General features: G+C 42.5%; 3 protein-coding genes across 5 annotated transcripts in view; 2 read left to right on the forward strand and 1 right to left on the reverse strand.

Moving 5' to 3' along the window:
* The window catches only part of TMEM255A (transmembrane protein 255A), a 47,317-nt gene extending 38,673 nt beyond the window's left edge, over positions 1-8,644 (forward strand). For all 3 annotated transcript variants that reach the window (XM_060002958.1, XM_060002959.1, XM_060002960.1), the window contains one exon: positions 6,281-8,644. In XM_060002958.1, coding sequence (XP_059858941.1) covers positions 6,281-6,439 — 159 coding nt within the window. In that variant the 3' untranslated portion in view covers positions 6,440-8,644. The remainder of the gene's footprint in view (positions 1-6,280) is intronic.
* A 278-nt stretch (positions 8,645-8,922) lies between these two features.
* On the reverse strand, positions 8,923-17,867 carry ZBTB33 (zinc finger and BTB domain containing 33). Its single transcript, XM_060003016.1, has 2 exons — positions 17,460-17,867; positions 8,923-14,140 (listed from the first exon to the last, which is right to left on the reverse strand). The coding sequence occupies exon 2, from the start codon at positions 14,136-14,138 to the stop codon at positions 12,120-12,122; it is 2,019 nt and encodes a 672-aa protein (XP_059858999.1). The 5' UTR covers positions 14,139-14,140; positions 17,460-17,867; the 3' UTR covers positions 8,923-12,119.
* LOC132418083 (uncharacterized) lies at positions 17,199-17,738 on the forward strand. Its single transcript, XM_060001982.1, has one exon. The coding sequence runs from the start codon at positions 17,199-17,201 to the stop codon at positions 17,736-17,738; it is 540 nt and encodes a 179-aa protein (XP_059857965.1).
* Positions 17,868-18,666: the final 799 nt, after the last annotated feature.

Below are 18,666 nucleotides of genomic sequence, written 5' to 3' on the forward strand. Positions count from 1 at the left end.
AACAATGACCTTTTCCATTTCTCTGCCACTGGGAGAGGCCTGCCTCCTTAGCACAAGGGCATTCTGAGCCACACACGGGTTTGAATCAAATCTGTAATGAGGAAGAAGTCCCTTCTTTTTCTCCAGACTTCCTAACTGGGACTCTACAGAGAAAATATTTTTTATAACACCCTCCTCCCCTTCTTTTGCCTTGTTATCACGTGGGTCAGAAATAAGTGTTACCAAATTTGCCCTTTACCGTTTTCCTTTTGAGCTAAGACTAAGCACAGAAGAACAGAACCCAAAAGGCACTTAATTAAAAGGAATTCATTGTATGCAGAGCACTGAACTAGACACTTCAGGAAAACAAACGAAACAGTCTTTTAGGCATTTACAGTGACCCTAAACCCTGGACCACAGAAGGATGGGATTACACTCGAATCTGTTTAATTCAAAATTTGGGGACTAAGGAAATGCCTTTGAAAGGAGGGAAGCTCATAATGAATTTACTTCTATTGACCAAGAGCCCTGAATGCTCCAAGGGGACATAAAAGCATGACTGTTTGGGGGTGGTCCCAATTAACCAGCCAGTTGAGAAAAACAGAGCCCTTGGGCAACCTAATTTCCACTTCAGATTAACAAAATAATTGAAACTGAAAAACCCCCTATTTAGTTGAATAAAGTGTACTTTGGTTTGGTTTACATACTGTACAGGGAGGTCTGGGACTCTATATGGCAATAGGAATACGTACCTATAGTGTGAAGATGGATTTGTTTGCTGTCATAAAATACAGCACCAGCACAAGGAGGCATCCATTAAAGCTTGGGAAAAGATGTTAGAACTTGTTTTAAAGCCTACTGTATTCACAGGTAGACAACTCAGGGAACTTGTTCCCCAAATAGGCAATATAGACCGGAAAACACAAATAAGTTCTAAAAGGGCATAGATAATTGCAGTAGTGACAGAGGCAAAGGAATCCTTAAAAAGAATGCAGGGATGTTGAACCTAGCACAGGAGGGTCACCATTCTTTGGGGACGCCCATAATAAAAACTCATCCTGGGACAGAGGGGCCATGCATGGCTCCCAAGAGGCTGCTTCCATATTTTTACATCGAAGTAAATTATATTGACTATATTGATTTTAGGACTTTTCACTTTATAACGAACCCCTGAAGTAGTAACAATAACCTCCTTGGTGATGGCTGCTGCAAGCTCTGAGACAGGAAGCCCCTGTTTAGGGGATGGAGCCATCTCTCTGTCTATCATTCCTCATTCAAACACTACCCCAGGCATGAAAACAAGATTGCCAATGCTAGTGGTGGCCCAGGCTGTTGGTTTCAGTTCAGTCAATGTTGACTCTGTGTTCCCATGTGCCAGGAACTGTGCCAGGAGCTATGGATGTAGAGATTGAATGAGACATAGGCCCTGCATTAAGAGACCAGTCTAGGGACCTGAAGGGGACTGGTTAGGGGACAGCAGTGGGGACAAAACAGTAAGTAGACTATTACCCAGAGTGCTATGGAAACCCAGACACAGGGTACCTAACTCAGAGAAGGGATCCAAATCTAGCCACCTAACCCAACCCTACACCGTGGGCTCAAAGCAGGCACTTCAGGGATTTGTGGAAGCCTCTGCTTTTTAATGAAAGCTCCTATTCAATGAGCACCTACTATGTACCAAGCATTGTGCTAAGTGCTTTACAGATATCATCTCATTTTTGTCGTTTGAGGGAAATAACTCTTGTCATTGCCATTTTTAAGTTGAGATGACTGAGTCATGGAGGAAGTAAGTAACCTCTCCACAGTCACAGGGATGGTAAGTGGAGGACAAGAATATGTATCCAGGTCTGTCTGATGCCAGAGATTGGCTTGAGGGATTCTTTGGAGAAGCTATAAGTCTGAGTATAGCACTGATCTTTTCCCCAGTTAATTTTAGGATATTTACGCATTCTACTGGTTTAAATTATGGGCTTCCTAATCATTGACTCAGAAAGGGTCTCTTTACTCTCTCTCTCTCTCTTTTTTCCATTTGGCTGTGCCATGCGGCTTGTGGAATCTTAGTTCCCTGACCAGGGATTGAACCCGTACCCTTGGCAGTGAAAGCGCGGAGTCCTAACCACTGGACCGCCAGGGAATTCCCTTTACTTTCTCTTATTATGTTATTAAATTGCTCCCCACTCCAAGGACTTCTGGGACACTTCTTATACCTCTCCTGGTTCTTTCTGTAGGTTCAAGCCGTCTTTTGTATTTCGTTTTTGGAGATTTTATAAATTTATGGGTTTTAAGGTGTATGTTTTTAAGTGATTTGTTTCCTTCTAGAACTTACAAAGTATTTCACTTTAGTATTTGAGTGGAGCTTTCTTTTGTTCACCAAGTTCCATTCCCTTATTGTTTCATAGGAGGAAATACCAGTCTTTCCCCAAGAAAGCCAAGAGGATGAAGGAACATCTGTTATGTTCCCAGATAAATAGAAAGTAGTCCGCAAAACGCACACCATCTCTGACAATAAAACCATCAGAAGCACAGACCTACCCAAAAAATAAAAAGCCAGAGCTCCCTTAGTCTCATCTCAGATTGTAAAAGGGCCCAAATCATAGCAGGAAAACTGACCTTTCTAGACTTTCTCCTGAATGACTTCCCCATTCTGGTCATTTCCAAATAGGACTATTTATGTCACTTTGCCTTTGAAGACTTCTCTTTCCTTTTTATCCCAAGGCTGATAGAAGGAAGAGGAGATTTATAGGGTTTTGTTTTCACCCCTCAAAGTCATGCTCTTATTGGGTAGCTGTCCAGTCAGGAAGCTTGGGAAACGTTTCTTGTGGTCAGACGGGAGCGAGGACGTGGGTCTGGTCAGCGGCCCTGAGGATGTTGTGACTCTTGCAAATGTTGGACTGGCGTCCAAGCTTAGAAGTCAAGACTGCTGGTGCCTCCTTGCTCACCTCCCCAGCGCTCACTTCTCTTGCCCCTTGCACTCATTTCCCCATGGCCAAGCAGTCCATATCCTGTAGGGTATAAAGCATCCGTTTCTACTTCTGGGAAATTCAACCCAGTGTAGCTTTGGGGTAAATCCCTTAAGGCTTCCAGCCATACTCCCCAGTCTGGCCTACTGGGCCAGACCCGCTATTTCACTCTAGCCATTTGGTGAATCGCCAAGTTTAGCTTAAAACAAAAGCCTCTGCAAAATGCGAGCACCTCTGTTTATGCTCTTTATTAAATCACATGAAGGTACTCTAGGTTTCGTCGTAGCCACTGAACAGGACCCATTATAAATCGGGCCCCTTGAATGAGAGAGTCGCGCTAGTCCGGGGGGAGGCGGTAGATGGCGTAGGTTGCTGAGAGCCTTAGGAGGCCGCCGCTGCTGCCGCCACTCAACTTTTTATTTCCCCTCTCCTGCTGAGGTTCTCCTTGCCTCTCCTCCTTTCTCTTGTTTCTGATCCCTCCCTTTTTCTTCCTCTTCCTTTTCTCTACTCTTCTCTCCGTCTCCCCTGGCTTTGCTTTCTGGGTCAGAAGCAGAGGGGGAATGCAAAGAACCAAGAGACCCTGGATTTCACCCTTGGGACACAGCATCTTTTGCTGGTACCCTTTATCACCCGGCCAGTTCCGGGGCTCTTTTTGGAGTCACTGCCTCCCAGTGCTTCCGAAGAGAGAAGCACACGTGACAGAAACGCACAAGGGTCTTGCGGACTGTGGGTCTGCATGGGGCAGGGAGGGGCAGGCTAAGGCGGGAGAGAGAGCCCGCTCCCTCCTCTGTAGCTCCACCGCCCTAGGCCACCCCAGCCTCTAAGCAGCAGCTCGGGAAGCTCTAGCTGACCAGGCCCAGCAGTAGGCTATTTAGATGCTTTTCATGCTTTTCATGCTTTGTGGTGCGAAAGGATTCAAAGCTCTGTTCTTCTGAGCTGCCTGTCCCTAGTCAAGTCGACTCTTAGGCAGGAACCAAAATGCGCTGGGCCAGCTCTCCAGCTGCAACAAAGCCAGATCTTTCCCAAGGTGCCTGCCTGTTGCTAGGAAACTATGCACTGGTACGGTGGGCGACCCCCCCCCCCCCCCGCCCGCAACAAATCCCAAGGGTGTGTGTGGACTGCAGCCAGTTAGCTCCCTAGCTCTGCCAGGAGCCCTTTGAGTTTATCCCTAAGACTCCCAGCATCCTCAAAGGGAAGTGAGAAGCATCCCACCCCCTTCCCCCTTAATACTTTCCCAAACATGAAACTGAGAAGTGAAAACCCAAGGCCGTTGTACCACCCCCTCTTATTATCAAAGTGTACAACTGCCACCCACGGCAGCTGCTACCCACGGCAGCCTTTTACTGCCTCTCAGGACGGAACGGCCTTTAGCTCCACCTTCAGAAACTTGCCCCTCCCTTCTGTGGCTGGGCCACAGAGAACTGGCCTCCTGGCTCTCACTATCCTGGAACGGGATTTAGAAGGGCAGAGTGGCACATCCCCGGCCACAGAGATCTTGTCCCTGGTGGGTTTTTGCTCTCCTCTCTGGTTTAAGAGGACAGCGTTCTTAGTTGAGGAAAGCAACAGAAGAGGAGGGAGAGAGAGGAGAGAGTTGTGCAGGGCGGAGTGGAAAACTAGGAAATCACGATTCCAGTGTCTTAGAAAGCATATCTCCTCCTGGAGGGAGGAGAAATTTTGAGATTTTTGGAAGGAATCTGGCTTGTCTCGAGTCCACTGCCTCAAGTTCTTTTGTCTTTAAAGGCTTTCTATGACCCTGTCATTCCTTCTCTCAGATCGAAAGGATGGATGTGATGGGGAAGGAGGGGATGTTGGCCGCTACGGCCTCTTCTCAGTCCTGACATTATGTGGTGGGAGATGGAGATTTCAGTGTCTCAAGCAAGACCTAGAAAGCAGGACAACGCTTTCTAAGGAGTGCAGAGGTCAGGACTGGTGCTAAGGAGAATCAGCCAACTGGTCTCGGGCTCCAGATACCTCATGGCAAGGCTGACTCTAGATTGCTCTAGGCCTGAAAATGACGTGATCTACTTAGACTCCGGCCAGCTGAACAAAGAAAAGGCATTGACCTCCCCAGACAGCACTTGAACTCTTGAGAAATTTTTTGATTTAAGTGGGTCTTTTTTTTTTTTAATATAGCAGTTCCTCCTAGAGCTAAGGCACAACAGAAAATTGCAGTTCTGCAGCCCCGTTCGTTGGCTTACGTTTCCTCTTCCTGAGAGCCTAAAACTGGCCTCCTGCCTCTTGCCATCCCTATAGACCCCTCCAGCCTTCAGGCCTCAGCCATGCTCCACCACTGGAGCAAGGCAACAGTACCCACAAGATGTGACCGTAGTCTTTGAAAATAGATTTTATTTAAAAAAAAAATCATACCAAGTTCATCTTCTATGCTCCTGAAGTTAGAGTACCTCCTACTTGCCAAGCACTGTTCTGAGTTCTGGGGGAGAGAGCAGTGAACAAAACAGGCCAACTCTCCTTGAGCAGGAAAATCATTAGGGTCAAGGGTATATACATGGGCCAGGGAAAGAGAAGTGGCAGATGACTCCTAACACTCCAGTTCACTGGGTATTTTTTTTTAACCCATACCTCGCTCCCTTCCCAAAGACTACAAAAGTTAGACAGCACCAAGTAAGAGTCCTCAGTGTCCTTGCAACCTGGTAGATCGCTCCTCACTCTTACCTTTGTGATTCTTACCTCCACGCCTTTGTTCCTCTTTGCCCTCCGACATACCCTGCACTTTGGGGTGGTGGGCCACAGTTAAGATGAAATAGAAATTGTTGGACTTCAAGTTAGAAGACCCCAGATCCAAGAAAGCCATTTAACCTCTCTGACCTTAGTTTTTTGGTTTTGTTTTGTTTTGGTCTGTGAGATGGGCTCTGTGATGATATATTTTTGTAGCAAAGACTTTCCCAGGTATTAATGGCTTAACCTCAAATATTCTTAAGGCCCAAACTACCTTTTTGAAGACTAGTTGGGATGCTGTTGCCATGGCTCAGGGGGTAGTTGTTGGAGGCTTGAGTTATAAACGTGGTAAAGGGAGTGATGGATTCCAGAGACGACACAGAAGTAGGAGCAACAGGGTTCGGTAACTGACTGAATGAGGGGTCCAAAGGGAGGGGTGGGGGAGGATTCCAAGGCCTCTCTGCATGAGCTCTGCAGCCTGAGTGACTGAGAGAAGGTGGGACCAGCTCAGTTTCATGCCCCTCATTAACCCTGCGAGGTTTAGGAACTCTTGGTTGTTCCAAACAGAAACACACTGGGTCCGTATTCATTTTAAAATAATGACTGACATTGGAGAAATGCAACCTCACTGCCTAAACTGATGTTGTTCTATTTTGATTACACAGCATTCCAGTGTCTTTCCATCCTCCCCACCCTCTGGACTTTCTGATGAGCCCCAGTCTGCCTCTCCTTCGCCCAGCTACATGTGGTCCTCGAGTGCTCCACCCCGATACTCTCCACCCTACTATCCGCCTTTTGAAAAGCCACCCCCTTACAGCCCCTAAAGAGGAATGTCTGCTGGCTATTGAGATTATTGTGGCTTTTATATTTCTGCTTTAGTGGAAGTGTGTAGGGTACAAACTTTAAAGTGTGATCCTTATGCATAAAGTTTTGCAATGGCCTGCCAGGCTAAGGAAAGATAGGGAAGAAGCTTATTTGTTATCAGTGCAGAGCAGGGGTGGCTAGACTGAGCCCAGCACTTCCAAGAAGGGCAGCGCAAGGCTGGAGAGCCATCCCAGCAAGCAGCTTGTCTTGTTTGGACCTGCATTACCCTATGGCCCCGCCTCTGTGTGCAGCAGAAGTGTGGTTGCCATCTGCTTCACTTTGTGTAAATGGAGTGTTGTCCTCCGGCCATTGGCAGATCGCCACCCTAGCACCTTGGTTGAAGCGCCTGGCTTATAGGCCCTGTCTTTCCCTACCACTAAAGTCAGTCCCTAAGGAAAATTTCCCAGATGATGGGGCTACACGGTAGTTCCAATGAAGAGAGTTCTAAGATTTTGTTTGCTTGTGTCTGGATGCTGAAAAAAGCTGCCCATGTCTCTTACTCCTTTCTTCTCTGTATTGTAAAAATGGCTATTGTGATCATTCAGCTCAGCTTTTGTGATTGGTACCTCCCAAAGGGAAAAGTGCAATAGTCCTTTGAGTAGTGGGGAACAGGATTGATTGTTCAAGAAGCACTGAAATACACAGAACATGTGAGATGTTTTAAGTGGATCTCAGTTATACATCGGGTAACTTAGGAGACAGCGGTTCTACTACATGTTGCATTTGCTGCAGGAGATACAAATCTTACGGTTAAAATTGAGTTCAAAAATGCTAGATTAGGTTCTTGGGTCGTGTTATGATTGTTACTAATCTTTGTGACTGTTTATCTTCAAATATTGTGCTTCAATCCCAGCAAACCGCACGTATCCTGCACCCCACCCCAAAAGAATCATCTGTATTTTAATGCCACTGCTCTTATTGGTCCTTTTTTCTGTTGAGACCAATCATGACAGTGTTCAAGGTTATGAAAGTGTTACAATGCCGCTTTGTCTGCAATACCTCAAATGTAGCCAACTTGACAAATTCTTAAGTGTTATCGTAGATTTAAAATCCATCTGGCACATTGTGGTAGGTATTTGTACAGTTCTTTTAATTATACATAGCTTTAAACCTCAATCTGATGAATTTAACACTTCGGCACCATGCCTTCATTTCAGAATGAACACTTTCATTGTGATCTTATGTTAACCTGAGAATCGATTGATTTAAAGGAAGATTGATAATCCTATACTTGTACAACATAAAAATACAGGGCTACAGGAGGGTACCTAATTAGACAGTTCTGCAAACACAGAACACATACAGGAAAAATTTCCAGCCAATTTCGCTACCTCCCAACTTCATGGATTAGAGGTAGCAGGCAAATGCTGGTGCTCCCATCTACCTTGTAGACACCCAGCCATCAAGAGTTACCAAGGTACAACCAGTGTGCTCATTGTTCACAGTAAATGTTTGCAAAACATTCAGTTTAACTTTCGGCATCACGACTGATGTCTCATCTGGATTTCAAATCTGAACAACTATAATCCTTTTGTGTTATATAAAGTTACTATTATTTTCTACAGTTCTGAGCATATTAAAATTCTATTGGATTTCAAAAAGGGACTAATAACCAATTGACTTACTATACAAATATCAACTTGTAATACTCAATGAAATTTCTTGCTGTTTACACTTTACATTTTGCTTTAGTGAACGTGTATGGGTATTTAATTTTTTTAAAGGCACCATTACATAGTATATCCTACATTCATCACATTTCTTAAAGTGTCAAGATTCTATGACTCATTTCTATGTATTTTTCTTACTTTACAAAGTAACTTGAAACAGTATAGATTTTGTAACACTTAATTTGAGCAGCTTCTTTTTTTATCACATTGAACTATAAAAAGTGCATGTTACCTTAGAAAAGTTAATATTTGCTGCTTTACTCTTTTGCAAAAACATTTGCTGTAATGAAGGAATTTGTATTTCCAAAATGTACCTTGACTGCATTTTGTAATATTTACTGCTTTATTCCTAATTCTGCTTTAAAGTATTGAACTGGGCATGAAACATTAAAATATTAATCCAGAACCTGTATAACTGGATGTTGCTTAAAATCTGTATCACTGCCATGTTGGAAACCCAGACTGCTTTTGTGATGTTTCAAATTAATAAAACTATCCTCCTCCTTATCAACTTACATGTGTCTTCATGGAATCAACAGAAGTATCACAAACACTCTAAAGCAACTGACAGCAGCTGACTCACTTTTGACTATTATGGTTCAAGATACAATGGGCATGTGATTAACCAACATATAAAACCTAATGGGAAATTCTGTCATGCCGTCATCAGAAATACAGTTCCAGTCTCCTGCTACAAAAACTGAAAAACAACAGAACATAAGCTATGTAATTTCTGAAAGAACATCTTGTAAAAAATGCACTCAAAAATCAGAATTAAAACATTTTATTTTTGCCATAAGAAGCTCTACGAACTAATATCAGGTAACGGTTAATGAAAAGTAGAACTTAAAGTCATGACAGAGAAGAGTGAACAAGTATGAACATTACAGTATTGGATGGAAATGAACAAGGTTTCATATGATTGACAGAGATGAGAAAGCCAGTGCTGCTGAATTAGTATTTAATTCTTTAGAATATGCACGCCTTGACAATACAAAATACCTTCATCATTTTTACCATTTGTTTTATCTTTTTGGTACAATGGGAAAAACCCAGCATCAATTCCTCATAGCGGTTGTGTGTGTGGGATCATTACCACCAAAATGATAATCATTTAAGATTTATTCTAAAGTGAATCTTGCAAGATTGCTACAACATTTAAAAATCTTTGCTTAGGGGCTTCCCTGGTGGCGCAGTGGTTGAGAGTCTGCTTGCCGATGCAGGGGACACGGGTTCGTGCCCCGGTCCGGGAAGATCCCACATGCCGCGGAGCAGCTGGGCCCGTGAGCCATGGCCGCTGAGCCTGCGCGTACGGAGCCTGTGCTCCGCAACGGGAGAGGCCACAACAGTGAGAGGCCCGCGTACCGCAAAAAAAAAAAAAAAAAAAAAAAATCTTTGCTTTGTTTGAGCACTTTCATTTTGTCATCTTTTAACAAATTGCTATTTCAAAGTTCCTATCCAGAATATTTATAGGTAATTTAGCATAGGAGCAAATCTGAAGCCAACTTGAAAGGAAAAAAAGGAAGTTCAATTGCCAGAAAACTAAGTATAAAATAGGAACACCCCATGACAAGCTTTGAACAGCCTCTTGCCACAGATTTCCAACCCCATAAATATTGGGGGTGAATGGTTTTAATCCCAAAGGAGTATTCTGCATGAATTCTGAACTTTGTATATAGAGACTTGTAGAAAAACAGAAGACCCTGACATACATGCAAGTAAAAGTCTTCTGGCAAAAATACAATTTAAAGTGATTTTTCCAGTTTTCCTCCTCCCAAAAAACTCTAGAAGATACCTTCAGTAGGCCAAGTTGAAATTTCACCCTCAGAATTTACATAGAGCACAGCAGCAGCAAATAATTATATCCAGATAATTAAGAATGGATAGTTTTCCATTATAGAATTAACTCCTGGTTTGTCATAATGGCCTTGTAGAAACCACCAAGTTTTATTATGACAAACTAATTTACCTAGCAGTTTAGTCTGAAAGGACTGGAAGCTCTGCTGATATCAGTATCATTCACACTTGTAGAAGAATTATGTCTAACTGGTAAAACAGCATTAATGAAACAAACAAATTTCCACTGAAAAGATTTCAGAGTGTACCCTATAGTCAAAGAGTAATGTTATCAGTACCTACAAAGAAAGGAAACAGATATTGCAATTCCAGAGATCAGACTCTTAAGTTGTAAGGTAATTAAAAAATTTCCAAGGATTAGTTTACAAAATGGTCTTAAGGTCTCAACTCACAGAACAGAAAACGGAAAGATGCACATCATTCTAATCCTTGGTAAAGCAAAGGAGTATATTATTTTTCTTTCTTCTCATATTACTGCAAATACTGATGCCTGATACCCTCAGCTACCATCTTAAGAAACACTGAAACCATTATCTTCAAGTCTAGATTACTGTAAGAATGACGTATACATGAGAAATTATGATTAAAGCTTTAAGTTCAAAGTCAAGAAATAGACTATTTTCAAAAATACGTGGTTAAGGAGAAAGAAAATATCTATGTTGAATTAAGAAATACTTAAGCAAGGTTACAAATGACTAATAACTATGCACAACAATCTTTTTCAATATCTATTAATTTTTTTCCTTTGCAAAAATTCATTTACAGAAGTTCGACAAGTCAATCCTGTTATAAATGCTAGGCTATATATTTGTTCCAACCTGCTTCCCTTTTAGTACTAGCACTTCAATAAGTTTTTACTTTATTTTCTAAGTGTTTAAATATGTGTCATTTTAAAAGGGAGAAAGGTGGTATTTATTGTTCTCAAGATAAATGGGAATCAACAAGCCTATTTAACTTCCACGTATAGCTTCTGAATGCTATAATACTGCAGCAATTTGCAGATGGAATGGAACTTATTTTAGAAGGAGTAAAAACCTAAAAGGTCTTGCTGAAAAGAAAATACTAGATCACTGACTCAACTATGTCAAATAAAAACTTCCTATTAGAGATTCTAAGTAATATGAACATTTAAAAATATATGCCAGTAGCCTCCCGCCCAAAATATACAGGCGTCTCATTTGTGAAATTTGTCATTTATAAAGATTTATACATAAAGATTAATTTGGTGGCTTTCAGATTCAAAATTTGAAAAATGTCATGGGAATATTTTTAACCATAACAAGCAAAAAGGAAATCTCCATTTACTTCCATTCTCTGTCGCTATCATATAAGAGTGCAGAATTCAAAACAAATGCGACAGATCATTTCACCTCTTCCTGTCTGCACTACAGAGATTTGTTTTCCTTTAGTATTTTTGCCCATGGAAACCACACTGCAAAGGTATATATACAGTAGTCCAGCCACAGGTCTTTTCCAGACTATGGCAATAAAAGCAAGGTTTAATTCTAATCAGCTAAAACTACTTCATTGTTCAAATGAGAGATTTGTCTGCACGGCCATTTTCATGAGGGGCAGGAGGTTGCTATCCATTTGGGTTAGCAGAATACACAACCAAGCAGAGATTTATTCTGAAAATTTCCAGGACAACTTTAGAAGTTCTTGTTTACTTTTTATGCCATATATAAGACACGACACATTTATAGTCTCAATAATAAGAAAATTGAGAATCATCAGTAAAGTGCTAACACGGAAGGGGAAAGTTGCAAGATATACTAGGGTATGCTAATAACTCCAGTTATTTTCAAAGAACATTCAGACTGCTTCAAATTCTATTCAGGAAACTATCTCTCCAAGCTTTTTTTTTCTTTTTGCCTCTTTTAAATGTGCTGAAAGCTAACTATAAAAATGGATACTTGGGGGGGAAAAACTTCTCAATCTCTATTCAAACTTTCAGAATAATTTGCTTCTAAAAAATTATCAACAAATAATCCAACTAGACTACCTTCAGATGACATGGCAGATCAAATCAACTTGTTTTCACCTTTGTTTTACAGGTCTTCTGAAAGCCCTGACCCTTAATCCAAACCAAAACTTTCTGATATTTCAAAGGAGTTCAATAAGATTCTGGTATTATAAATTCAAACTCAGTACTGCCATCTGTTACATTCTGTTTAAAAATTGAATCATTTTCCTGCTGAATAAAAATATCTTCCCAGGTCATTGGCTTGTTCTGAGGAGTAGATGTGGTCCCTACTGGAGGTTCTTTCCCAGCATCAACCTTATACCCAATACCATCATCCTTCATGACAGGCATGGTGCCTGACTTATCAGAAAGGTATGCATATTGTCTGATCTGTAAAGACCTGCATGGATGTAAACGATAAAGCTTTGAGTCTCCAGAAGGATCTTGACTATGAACTGACTTTATGTGTGAAGACATAAACTGATAGTTGATGAAAGACTTGCCACAGGCCAAACACTGATACCTTCTCTCCCCTGTGTGATGAATTTCATGCTTTGTGCGATATTCTGCAAGAGGAAATACCTTCTCACAGTAACGGCAAGGATACTTCTTCTCCCAAGAATGAATGTTAAAATGTCTCCGCAAGCTTGTCAGACAGACATATGACCTTTTGCATACAATACAGATATAATAGACCCTTCCATCTACTATTAACTCATAGTGATCATCATGTTTTACCTTCATACGTTTATTTGCCGTCTCACTGCTAGATGTTTTTGGTATCTCATTCTCAAGTCTGGCCTCCCCTTCGTCAGGGTCATCTTTGACAGGGATCACTATATCATAAGTATCTTCACCAATATTTGCATAAACCTTGCAACCCGTCGACAAGCCTTCAATTTCAGTAGCTGTATCTAAAGTAATAATCTTCTGACCCTCCATTAGATGTTTTGATCCTAAACCTGGATCATTAGTGTTTCTAGTAATTATATCTGAAATTTTTAAAGAATTAGAAAGTGGCTCTTGCAGAAGTGTAGGAATCTGCATCTTCTGTATCAACGATCCATCAAAAGCGGTATTTGGGGGGATCTCAGCCTGTGGGACCAAAGATGTATTACTGACCGCCGAGTCTGGACTGGAGCTAATAGTGTCATCATCATCATCTATAATTTCCTCCTCCTCCTCTTCATTGGCCTTGTTTCCTGTTAAAACAGCATTGTTTGGTGGCTGCTGATTCTGCACAAGTACATTGATTGAAGGAGACATATGATTTGGAAGTGAAGAACTGACATTTGGTGGTGTAGTAAGTGATGTCTGATTTAATAAAATGATGTTGGGAGTCAGATGTGTTGGGGCCGAGGATACCAATAATTTTTCACTTCCTTGTGTTTGGTTCAGAGTTGCCTGATTCACAGAAGTAGGAAGTTTCTGAGTAGGTGTGATATTTGTTAAAGGGGGAGAGCTATTGCTCGCACAAGGTGCAACATCTGAAATAGCAACAGAGCCTGGGTTAGGCTGGACCTCTGCCACTGTATTGGTACTTGGCAAAGTCTCCTTTGCAGGCAGAATCTCAGAGCAGAAAATGACGTCATCGTCGTCATCATCTGAATCGGTAACAATGATCTTTTTCATCTCATAATCTTCAGCAGATAAGGAAAAAGACTCTGTTATAATTGGCATTATAGTGGCCCCATTTTCTTGGGCTTCATCTTTTGATTTTTGTATTTCAAGGTTCTTGTCACTAGAACCAGGAGGTAAGGTTTCTGCATTACCATCCTGAGCTGTACCTGAGATGCTTTTAACCTGTGACAATGGGACACCAAGCTCTGCTATAAATTTAACTCCTAATAACTGCCCTGATTTAATTAACTCATCAAGTAAATCTGATCTAACACGAACAATTTTAGAACTATAGATATAATTGAGAATTTCTGCAAAGATCTCTGCTCTTATAAAGCTCAGTTCAACAACTTGCCCAGCAACTGAGAAGAGCTGATGGAAGTAAGTACTAGAAGCTGAAAGGATGTTCCTGTGGGCTCGGAATTTTCGGTCTTCCACAATAACGGTAACATCACAGAAGAGTCCATGGCCGCGTTGCTCATTCAAGGAGTTCAGCAGACTGCCAGAGTATTGAATGTCTGTAGCAGAAATCAGTTTTCTACTCTCCATGCCTGTAAGAGAAAGGGAAGGGGAGGATGGGAGATTAGGAAAGAAGGACAAAAGCACTTCATCATTCAGAATTTCAGCTACAGCATCATTAACTAGTTTACTGGAGTTTTACCCGAAGTTTGATATAACTTTTTGGTTTTTATATAAATTATTCTTACAGGCTGGTTTTTGGACCACATGTCAAATCTCATGACTTTCCCCTGAGAAGAGACAAGCCAGTTTTAAATTGATCTACAGATTTGAACATTAATCTCTTCCTTTGAATCTTAGATTCATGCATCACCACTAGGCTAGTTTTAAAGACTAAAATTAATTTTCTTAGTTCCAATTTTGGATTTTCTCCTCAAGAAGAGTTAAGAGTTAATTTTTTTTTTTTTTTTTTTGCGGTACGCGGGCCTCTCACCGCTGTGGCCTCTCCTGTCGCGGAGCACAGGCTCCGGACGCGCAGGCTCAGCGGTCATGGCTCACAGGCGCAGCCGCTCCGCGGCATGTGGGATCTTCCCGGACCGGGGCACGAACCCGCGTCCCCTGCATGGGCAGGCGGACTCTCAACCACTGCGCCACCAGGGAAGCCCAAGAGTTAATTTTTAACTGTCTTAAAACTTTAAGAAAAATCTTCATCATGAACACATAAAAGTTATTTCACCTGTAAATGAATGTTTTGAATGTCAGAAAAGCTTGGTGTGTGCAACACTGAGTCCAAAATATGTAGTCTTCCTAAATTTTAACTTATCTTTAAGAACATATTCAACAGCTATTCCCTGCAGCCAGTGACTAAATCAGAATTTATAAACACTGGCAATTATTACCTCTATTATTTTTCTATTCTTACTTTGATTGGGATGCCTCATCTGGATAAACTATGAAACACCTTTCTTACCGTCTCCTCTTTCTTCTTCCCCTTGCCACTTCCCCTCACCTGCCTACCCTTACAATCTCCAGAGGCGGAATGTTAAACAGAGTGCCAAATGAAGTCAACAGATGCTGTTGTGAAAAAATAAAACAAAGGAAAAGAAAAGTTTACCATTTCTTAAAGCTCATTTGCATGAAAACACAAAACATTGAATTTTGTTGGTAAAGAATTATGAGCATTGATATGAGAACTTTCTTCACACCAAATGAACTAGTGAAAATTAAGATATAAACTTACTGGAACAGAGCAGACATCACTCTAGAAAAAAAGGGGAGGGGGACTGTCAATAAATAGTATTGCTGTGTACCACCCCCAAAACAATTTTTGGCACTTTGCAGAAGATATATCCAATAACAATGACACGGAATTTAAATAAATAAATAGATAAATAAATACATGTATATATAATTAAAAATTAGTTGACCTGAGAAAACCATAATTCAAAAAGAGTCATGTACCACAATGTTCACTGCAGCTCTATTTACAATAGCCAGGACATGGAAGCAACCTAAGTGTCCATCAACAGATGAATGGATAAAGAAGATGTGGCACATATATACAATGGAATATTACTCAGCCATAAAAAGAAACAAATTGAGTTATTTGTAGTGAGGTGGATGGACCCAGAGTCTGTCATACAGAGTGAAGTAAGTCAGAAAGAGAAAAACAAATACCGTATGCTAATACATATATATGGAATCTTAAAAAAAAAATGGTTCTGATGAACCTAGGAGCAGGACAGGAATAAAGACGCAGACGTAGAGAATGGACTTGAGGACACGGGGAGAGGGAAGGTTAAGCTGGGATGAAGTGAGAGAGTGGCATGGACATATACACACTACCAAATGTAAAATAGATTGCTAGTGTGAAGCAGCCGCATAGCACAGGGAGATCAGCTCGGTGCTTTGTGACCACCTAGAGGGGTGCGATAGGGAGGGTGGGAGGGAGACGCAAGAGGGAGGGGATATGGGGATATATGTATATGTATAGCTGATTCACTTTGCTGTACAGCAGAAACTAAACATTGTAAAGCAATTATACTCCAATAAAGATGTTGAAAAATAATAAAATAAAATAAAATAGATAAGCGGGGGAAAAATTAGTTGATAAGTACTTTTGGTAAAGAAACACTTTTTATTGCTAATATTCTTTCTCTTTAGAGTTACCAAAGTAGTACCACTGTCACAGTTCTTAAGTTATATACACGTGGAAGACAGGGCGTCTCAAATATCTTCTAAATTTTTCAAAATAATAGCTTAAAAACAAAAAATAGGAGAAAAGTCTAGAAATCAAGGATTTAAAACATCATGTTATAAGGCATTGCTTGTTAACGGTACCAAGGAATTCCAGGTTACCATAAAGGCATTCATCAGAAAGGGTGACCTTTGGACAGCGAGCCAGCAACCTGGGCTACCGAAATATGGGGATTTCGACACAAGTCCCTTTTCAGTGGATAGATAGGTTTTCTGAATACGGTCCCACTATTTTTGTCGTTTGCACATGGGTGTTCCCAATGGGGGAATGATTTAAATGTACGTGTCCAGGTGACACCGGGACTTGGTTTCATTTTGTTGTTTAGGTTACCTCCTCTTCCCTGTTAAGGTGGACCCAGGAACAGCACAAATCGGTCTGAACCCACCCTAACCAAGATTTGCGACCCGACTGTGGAAAAGCCGTTCCTCATTCCTGTGAGACAAATCCTTGACCGAGGGCAGGTGAAGGTGGGAAAGAGAAACACCACCCGCGAGACTGAAACAACCGACACGCGGCTCCCTGCGGCAGCTGAACCCCATCTTCCTCCTTCCACCCCCTCTTCCCATTCGCACCCGGCCGGCTGCAACCGAGGTTTTTAACCCCCATTCACGCGGAAAAGCAGCTTCTCGCAAATACAGATGGAGGTCCAGCCAGCACAGTCAGGGCGGGGGTAGTAAGGCGAGGCGAGCCGGGGAAAGTAGAAGGTGGCGAACCGGAGGGTGGGGTGTTGGGAGGGGATGAGGCCAAGCAGGCGGCATTGTTATGCCCTGGGAAGGGGACGGAAGGGGAGGATGGGCCAGGCCGAAAAGCTCTAAATCAAAGGGCTAGGAGGGGAAAAGAGGCGCAAAAAAGGCAGGCAGAGGGGCGAGGAAAACGCCGAGCGGTTCTCCGCGATGGGCTCCCCACGCTCCGGGCCTACCCCGGGCGCCGGCAGACCCTCGGCCCCTGACGGCGGAGGGGACCGCGCCGCGGCCCTCCCGGTTCGTCCCCTCCTTCGCTCCCGGGCCCACACAAAGAAAGGGCCGGAGGAGCGGAGCCTCCGTCTCCGCCGCTTCCTGGTTCAAGTGAGGAGAAAGCGAAGGCAGGCGCGGCCCAGGGACGGAGGAAGCAGGCGCGATCCCTCGCCCCCTCCCGGGTCGCGGCCGGCTCCTCACCTGCTTCCCGGCGCTGCAGCTTCTCGTCGTCGGGCCGCGCGGAAGGGTGGGAGTCCTCCAACAACCAGAAGCCGGACTCCGCGGCGACTCGGCTCCTTCTTTAAACGTCGCTCCAGTCTTGGTCGACGTCGACGCGGCTACCGCCTCCCGCCGCCACCACTGCCACAGCTGCCCCAAGCCGCCGACAGAGGGCACCGCGCGGGGGCGAGGCGCCAAAGGCAAAGGCGCCCTCCTCTTCCGAGTGCGGTTCGGCTCTTTCCGGAGGGGCCCGAGCGTTAGGCCGCGCCGCTTCGGCGCCCCACTCCGCCTTCGGCTCCTTCCGCAGGGGGCGGAGGAAGACTGGGAAGTACCGGGAGAGCTCGGCCCCTTCCGGAGGGCGAAAGGGTGGGAAAAAGGAAAGATGGGGTAATGCGGTCACAAACGGTTGGGATGCGAGGGAAGGTAGTCGCTTTCGTCTACGTTCCGTGTAAGCTTCTAGGGAGTAAAAACTGAGAGACTAGACGGGTTTCATTTCTTTTGAAAGTTTGAAACTGCTCTATTTAATAGCCTGTTAGATGATAAACCACCTTGAAATATAATCAGAATAAATATAATCAAACAATGTATCGACTCATTATGATTTATGATAATCCAAGTTCTAGGATAACACGATGACAACTGCATTATAATATATACTTTGAAGAAATAAATTCAGTTTTTGGACAAGTACTATCTTCTTAACTGAATACTAAATGATGCAACACTATGTTAATTCCTTCATTTCAACTATCGTTTTCTGACCACCTGTTTGATCTGTACCAAATCTTATGTTAGGTTCTGTGGAATACAAAAATGAATAAACCAAGGTCTCTACCTTTTCAAAGAGCTCAGTAGATAGGTACTCAAACATCGACAAAATATTTGTAAGGTACAGAACACAGAGAAAGGAGTAGCAAACTGAATTTGAGCTGCATCTTGAAAGATAAATAATATTAACACTTGCATTGTTAATTTATTATTCTTATTTACATAGCATTTCCTCCTCAGAGGGCTTTACTGTCTGACACATGGTAGGTGTTCAATAATTGTTTAGTGAATGAATATATGAATGAGTTGTGCTAATTTTAAAAACTCTTCTGGTAATACACTTCCGACTGAGTACCACGATGAATGGAGCAATGGGATGGGTGTTTGGAGAGCAAAATATTTCCCTTTAGGCTGGTTATTG

This window comes from Delphinus delphis, chromosome X (assembly GCF_949987515.2).
Source record: "Delphinus delphis chromosome X, mDelDel1.2, whole genome shotgun sequence".
Classification (NCBI taxonomy): Eukaryota; Metazoa; Chordata; class Mammalia; order Artiodactyla; family Delphinidae; genus Delphinus; species Delphinus delphis.